This window comes from Eretmochelys imbricata, chromosome 24 (assembly GCF_965152235.1).
Source record: "Eretmochelys imbricata isolate rEreImb1 chromosome 24, rEreImb1.hap1, whole genome shotgun sequence".
NCBI lineage: Eukaryota > Metazoa > Chordata > Testudines > Cheloniidae > Eretmochelys > Eretmochelys imbricata.
Window position 1 is genome coordinate 7,155,610 of NC_135595.1, and position 7,367 is coordinate 7,162,976.

Below are 7,367 nucleotides of genomic sequence, written 5' to 3' on the forward strand. Positions count from 1 at the left end.
TGGGAACTGATGGCTGGTTCTCTGCTGATCGGACGTAGCAGCTGGAAGAAAGCTCTGTCTGTCGCCTTTTGTACTTATTTTCTCCACTTCTCTGTTTAGAATAAAATGCTCAGAAGATCCCCACAGGGTCCAGCCTCATCAGGTGGGAAATCTCCTTTTGGGATATAAAGGCATCATGGTGTAGATGACTTTACACGTCACTTGTATATTAGTTTGGAAGCTCTTTGGGGCAGGGACTGTCTCTTTGTTCTGTGTTTGTTCTGCGCCTAGCACCATGGGGCCCTGGTCCATATCTGGAGCTCCTGGAAGGAAAGGTAATACAATCATCATCCTCCTGCATCTGTTTAGAGACCCAGACACAGTTAAATGGCTGCAGCTCCCCTGCACAGAGTGAGGCCAGATGGCAGAAGCCGGCAGAAGGGACGTGCAGCCCCTGTCTACGCCACAGCTCCCAACTCCCCTGATCCTCAGCAGGCACATGCTCCCTTTGCAGTAAGGTTACATGGACGTACAATGGGATTGGGAAGGGGAAGGATGGATGCGGGAGGAGCTGGGAGGGATGAGAATCTCTCGCCAGGGCTGGAGCTCCTACTCCAGCGCTGCGTCTGCAGGCTGCTGCTTCCCCCATGGGCGAGATTCACAGATCCCCATGCGCCAGCCCCTCTGCGCCATCTAACGAGAACAACACGTTACCGATGACTGGCGCTCTCCTGGTGCCTGAGCCTGCACGCGCTGCCTGTTTGCATCACAACTTGCTGTTGTTCAAACTGTCATTCGAACTGTCACTCATTAAAAAGGGACGACAATCCTATTAGTGAGGTTTGTGTTGTCTTTATTACCTGTTCAATGCATGAAGCTCAGCTTATTGTGTAATAAGAAAGATGACCTCTTAAATCCCTTGGGACAGATTCTGCTCTGGTTTGCAGCAGTATAAATCTGGAGGAGCTCTGTTGCAGTCAGTGGAGTTACTCCGGATTTACACCGGTGTCTCTGACAGCAGAATCCGGTCCTTTCTATCCCACTTAGCATCTGTGGTTCTTTTGATGGATGATACAACAAATGTGTTACACAGAACTTGTTGCACACATACACCTTCAAACATGACAGATGGTGATCAATTGTTCTTCATTTCCACTAAAGGCAGGACAAGTTATGGGCTTAACCTGCAGCACGGCAGATTTAGGTTAAATGGTAGGAAAAACTTTCTAACTCTCAGGGGAGTTCAGCTCTGGAACTGGCTTCCAAGGGAGGTTGTGGAATCCCCGTCATTGGCAGGTTGAACAAACACCTGTGAGGGATGGCCTAGCTTTACTTGTCCAGACCCCTGTGCTGAGGCAGGACCTTGAGGACTTGTCAGCTTCCCCTACAGCCTGACATTTCTATGATGCTCTGAATGCCAATAAAAATGAATAACTAAGGGCCTGAATCTGATCTCAGGTTACCCTGAGTACTGAACCCAACTGGGCTGCAGGAGGGCCCAGATTTCTATTATGACTTCAAACTGAGGTCTTGAATGAATGGTGACTTGAAATCACTGAGGATGCTTTCAGCAAGACAAGAGCAGCTGGCTCTGGTTCCTTGACCAACTTCCCATGTGGGTAATTATGAGAGCTGGTCAGGTCTTTAGAAGGAACATTTGTTGAAATGTAGTGGGTTTTTTTTCCATAGGAAAAGGGTGAGCTTTGAATTTTTTGACTTTACAAAAAGTTTCAAAATTGACAAATGAAACCTTCCAGTTCTCCAATTCAAAATGATGCCTTGCTTAGAAGTTTAAGCTAGTTATTGCTGAAATAAAATTTAACATAGTCCAAATTTTATATGGTCATAATTGAAAGGAAACATTTCAAAATTATTAAAACAAAACGCTTCCTTTCACCCAAACCCAGAATGATTTTTTTTCCAGGAAAATATTTGAGATTTTGATTATTTCATCCTAGTTCATGACAGGAAAAGTTTTCAATATCTTGAAAATTTGTGTGGGATGGGAAATCCATTTTCTGCCCAGCCCTGGTAATTACATTAGTGTAAAATGTAGCTGTAGTTGGCTATATTGCTCCTTTTCACTTCCTACCCTAAGCCACTGCGCAGGGCTGCTGTGGGGCTGTCAAACAGCTGCCCCGCTCCACCCCCACAGTGCATGAAGATATTTCTATACACAGAATAAGGGCGCAATCCTGCATGGTGCTGAGGCACCTCCTGTGATGTGCTGGGCAGACACAACACTCTGCAAAGTCAAGGGGAATGGTGGGTGCTCAGCTGCTTTTAGGATCAGCGCCTAAGTCCAGTTCCTTAAAGCAATTTACATTGTAAAGCATTGTGTTTGGATCCCTTGAGCAGTAAATAAAGCATTGTGCTGTTGTCAGTCAGTGTTCCTTGGAGGTTTATAACAGGCGCTTTCTTTTATATGGGACTTTGCTGGGGGGGCAGACTTTGTGCTTGGATAGCGTTATGATTTCTATGGTCTCATCTGTACTGCCACTGACAACATTCAGCCCCTTAACAGTGAGCCTGGGGACCTGATTCTCATCTGCATTAAGCCCTTTTCCACCATGGTAAAGCACAGGGGCCTGGAAGTGGCTGTCAGTGTAATTTCTGCTTCTCTAAACTCCTCGTTCCACTGGGGCAAAGGGGAAGCTGTGTAATTGTGAGTAATGCCCTTGGGCTAGAAATCAGGCAGAATCTTGGCCGGTCCAGTCGTCCTTCGTCAGGCCAATCTCCTGCTTCCACGTAACACTGCCTCAGTCAGGGACTGCAGGATTTAGCCCGGGTCATGCCCCAACCATGGGAGGGAGGGAGTGAAAGGGAAGGTAGATGGTCCCCAGCATTAGAGCGTTGCTGGGAAGGGGTTTGTAACCGATCGATCCCCACTTTGCCAGGGGAGCTGCAGCCAGTCAGTCCAGTCTCAGAAAATGGAGTAGGGTCTAAGGAGACGTGGACAAGTAACCGAGGGAATCTGGCCTTTTCTGAGCCAATGGCTCTATTCGCTAGCCCATGTTGCCCTCTATTGTCAGCTGTTTCAGAAGGGTCACTGATAGATGCACTTTCCTTTTTGTGCAGCCAGATGCAGCTTTTTAACCAGCCCTGTTCAGTTTGTTTTTAGCCAGTTTATTGATAGATCCAAGTGGAGGCCCTTAACTTCCATTGACTTCAGTAGGAGTGAGGCTCCTAACCCACCTAGCCATGTTTGAAAATCCCACGAGGCACCTCTCTGCTTTATAGGCACCGAAATACTTTTGACCATCTGGCCCTAAGTCACTGCTGAGAATGGGACTTGTACTCTTGAAAATTGCATTCCACATTGTCTTATTTCTCAGATGTCAGAGCTTTCGGTGTGATGATTTAAGGTACAATTAAAGTCCTCCAAGACAAGATGCCAAACAATCATTACATATCTGTGTTGTACCAGCCAGAAAGATGATACCTTAAACCAAACATGGAAGACTGGGCAGAGACTTACATTGGGAGTCTCAGAAGACCTTAGTTGATTTAGGAGCATTCTCCTTTGAAAGTCAAAGGGACTTGTGCTCTGAAGTCATGTGGATTTGTTTCTATAGATGATCCATATTCTGGATGTTTAAATTTATTCTCAATTATTATAATACACCCCTGAGCCACTACAATGCAGAGAAATTCTACAAGATATGTTGTAGCCTTTTTAACCCACCCCTCTAGTATCTATCACCACAGCACACCCTCCTTGGAGGCGTTCCTCACTGGACATAACCAAGACACTGTACACAGTCACTGCATCAGTGCACTGGGCATCAGCCTTTGGGCCAGTGTGTCAGGATTTTGTTCTACTTGTTTAATGAAAATGATCCTTGCCGAGTATCTGGTTTTATCTTCCTTAGGTAAAACTTCTGCATTAAGCTTTGGAATTGAGAGAACAGCCTCTTCAGTAGGACACCAGTGTTAACTATGATATGTTTTCAAGCTTTAGCTGCATTTTAATAGCAGGTTATTTTAGCATTTAGGCTGCAGAGCACAAGTGTTATCAGATTAAATAAATTTTAGTGCTGAGCTATCCATTCCATCTGTGGCAGTTGGAGACCTGACGGACACTGACTAGAACAATATTTTATTTCTCCAGTGCTAGGAGAGCAGTTATTTCTGCACCAGACTCGGCGGATCCAGTTTGTTGAAGTTAATGACACCGCCAAGATCCACTGTTCTTCCACAGAAAACTTGAAAGGAGGAGGATGGAAGGTGTTTTGGTATTTCAGAAGAGAAGGTGAGACACCAACATGCATTAAGCGCTGTTGGGATGATCAAAATCAAAGTAAATTTGCTTGCAAACATGAGACGCACAGCTCGACACTGGAAATCAGCACGATCCAAAAGACGGAGTCTGGCATTTACTACTGTGCATATAAATACAGCAGCTACCTGATCTTCGGGAATGGATCCACGCTGATTGTTGGAGGTAAGGAACCATATAGCTTGTTTAAGGAGACTAATAATTGGTTAACAACGCATACTTCATGTTCCTATTAAAATGAAACAAGAAACAATAGCTATTGACGAATGGTTCAAAGGAAAGAATGCTTTAATGCAAACAGTTCAGCTAAACATGAAATACTATGGGTACAGAAGGGATATAATACACATACATTTTATAAGTAAAAATGTTAAAACTTGAAAGTGCCAAAAATAAATTAAATTATTGAAGTTTCTCTATGACTGTTCAGAGCACCCATGAGAGGAATATTTCTAACCTAAGAGCCACGACTGCATGAAACTATATGTTGAGTTAATGAAATGTTTATATATGGGGCAAAGCGATGAACCTCTCACTCCCACTTGGGAGCTGTTACTCACAGTGGGAGTCCCACTGAAGTTCACACTAAATTTGCCACCTCCTTCTGCTCAGACAGTTATACCAAGAGCAGCTGGGTGATGCTTCTGGTCCCATTTCTACATGACAATCAAGTCACTGGGACAGCGAATCTGGCCTGTGTGATCCATGGAGTGTCCAGCCCAGTCCATGTTTCCTGGAGTGTTTCTGGGGAGCTGCAGGAACAGGGGCTGACGTGCTCATTGAAAGCAAAGGATGGATCTTTAACCCTCATAAATCACATCAGCGTCCCCATGGACACCTGGACCAGTGGGAAGAATTTCACCTGTGAAGTCAAATTCAACTCTTCCGGCAACAGTGTGAAGAAAAGTACCAGGTATTCTGCAGGTGAGTGATACTATATTTGAGACTAAGGGAGACTCAGATGTGAAATAGGGGTGAAGTGGCCACAATCAGAGCTGCTTCTACGTAGCTCAGATCTCTACTGCAGCTTTCACCCAGATTGTACATATAAAGTACTGGAAAGACTTAAAAAATAATATATCTCATGAGTAAAGGAGAATTGAGAGGCATTTGAGAAGAGAGATGTGTTCCAGAGAGATATGCAAGGTGATGGAGAGGCGGTGAGGTGAGACCTGGAGGGAGGATTATGTAGATGGCACAAGGTCCAGAGAAAATTCTGATTAGAGGGGAAAGAATTCACCTAAGGGAAAGGGGGCAACACAGAGGGTGAAAGGTGCTGAAGGCTCCTGTAGCCTCACTCCTCGGGGGCTAAGGCCTGTGGTGAAATGGGGATCAGGAGGGGAGAGCTGGGTGTGGTGGCATCACGACCCTCTTGGCTCGAGTCAGCCACTTACTTGTGTCTGTTTGTTCGCTTCCTCCACAGCCCCTGCCAGGGAGTGCTCACATTACATTGTGCCCCTTGCGGCTGGAGCTGGTCTGCTGCTGCTGGTGGTGTCTTTGAGCCTCGTCTGGACCCTCTGCCCTTCCATGCTAGGTAATAAACACAGCCCAGCCCAGCCCAGCCCAGCTCAGACCATCTCCCTTAGGGAGAAATCCTGCTCCCCCGCTTGCTACTGGGGACTGCAACTGTCCCGTCCAACACATGAACACGCTGCAAATGTCACAACTGCCAGCACTGATCTCTGAATGTTTGTTTTCCGAAACTTGAATGTCCTGTGTCGGGAGAACAGCTTTGTTCTCCGTGACAAAGGGAGCGATGTAGAAAGGCTTCTACTGCCCCTTGTCTATAGTTCACAAAGAGCACTAGCCTGTCTGATGAGCCCCTATCCACGTGCCATGCATGGTGGTGCACTGGGTACCCACAGCTCGGATGCACCACTCGTCAGTGAACTACAGCTGGGGGGTGACCGTGGAAGAGGAACTTTGACTGTTGTCTTTGTTTGTTCCAGGATTCCAGCCCAGGGTCTCAGCACCCCCAGCTTCCAAGGAGCACCAGGTATGGCCCTTTGCAAACTGTCTCTGTGTAAATCAACGTGTCTGTCTCAGGCATTTCTAATCCATCCATCAACTTCATATATTTCGTAATTGAACTGGTTATTCTGGAAGGAGGAGGTGAAAGTGAGATCTAGCTGTTGGAGTAGTTGAAAGGGAGCAAAGAGTCTTACTGCTAACTCTGGTACCAATTTACTGTGGGATAGTGGGGAAGTCACTTAGTGCTGTGTGACTCTGTTTCCCCATGTGTAGAAAATGGATAAGTAGACTTACTGCTCAAAGATGATGGGAAGTTTGATGTTTTATTGTTCCTGACTGTACCCTTTACAGGGTTTTTGTGTGGAGCTGGGAACATTTTTGACACTTATAAGATAAAGAACTTTGAGAAATTATATTTGTAAAGCACATGAAGATTTTCCAGTGACAGGTGCTGTGGCCCTGATCCAAACCTCAGTGACCTCAATAGGAGACTGTCCATTGACATGTGGTTTAGATCTGGCAAAATATTGTCAGTAGCTGAGTTCTTAAATTCAGAATCCAGCGCTGGTTTCCATTCTGATAACACGCACAGCTAACAGGACAAGCAGGAGCATCGGAGATGAGACGGGATTTTTCATCAGACTAACGTGGATGTTCGGTTCTGTCTCAGCTTGTGTCCCTTCATTTTACAAGGAGGTGGCTCATGTTACTAATTGTCGCCAAACAGGATGGAATCTTATACGCTCATCTGGATTTTGATTCGCGGAATCGTGACGGGCGCACGATGCAGCGATTGGCCAGAGGGAAACATGTAAAAGCCTGAACTGTCTAATGCAGGGGAATCCACACGTGGGAACTGATGTCTGGTTCTCTGCTGATCGGACGTAGCAGCCGGAAGAAGGCTCTGCCTGTTTTCGTCTCCTTTCTTTTTTATTTTCTCCACTTCTCTGTTTAGAATAAAAAGCTCAGAAGATCCCCACAGGGTCCAGCCTCATCAGGTGGGAAATCTCCTTTTAGGATATAATTATAAAGGCATCAGGGTGAAGATGACTTTACACGTCACGTGTGTATTAGATTGGGACCTCTTTGGGGCAGGGACTGTCTCTTTGTTTTGTGTGCAGCGCCTAGCACCATGGGG

The 7,367-nt window shown here is 45.9% G+C and overlaps 1 protein-coding gene across 1 annotated transcript; it reads left to right on the top strand.

Moving 5' to 3' along the window:
• The first annotated feature begins 3,808 nt into the window (after window positions 1–3,808).
• LOC144279907 (immunoglobulin kappa light chain-like) lies at window positions 3,809–7,052 on the top strand. The gene is made up of 6 exons (XM_077841610.1): window positions 3,809–3,851; window positions 4,091–4,423; window positions 4,871–5,182; window positions 5,682–5,792; window positions 6,208–6,254; window positions 6,957–7,052. The coding sequence occupies exons 1-6, from the start codon at window positions 3,809–3,811 to the stop codon at window positions 7,050–7,052; spliced, it is 942 nt and encodes a 313-aa protein (XP_077697736.1).
• The last annotated feature ends 315 nt before the right edge of the window (window positions 7,053–7,367 follow it).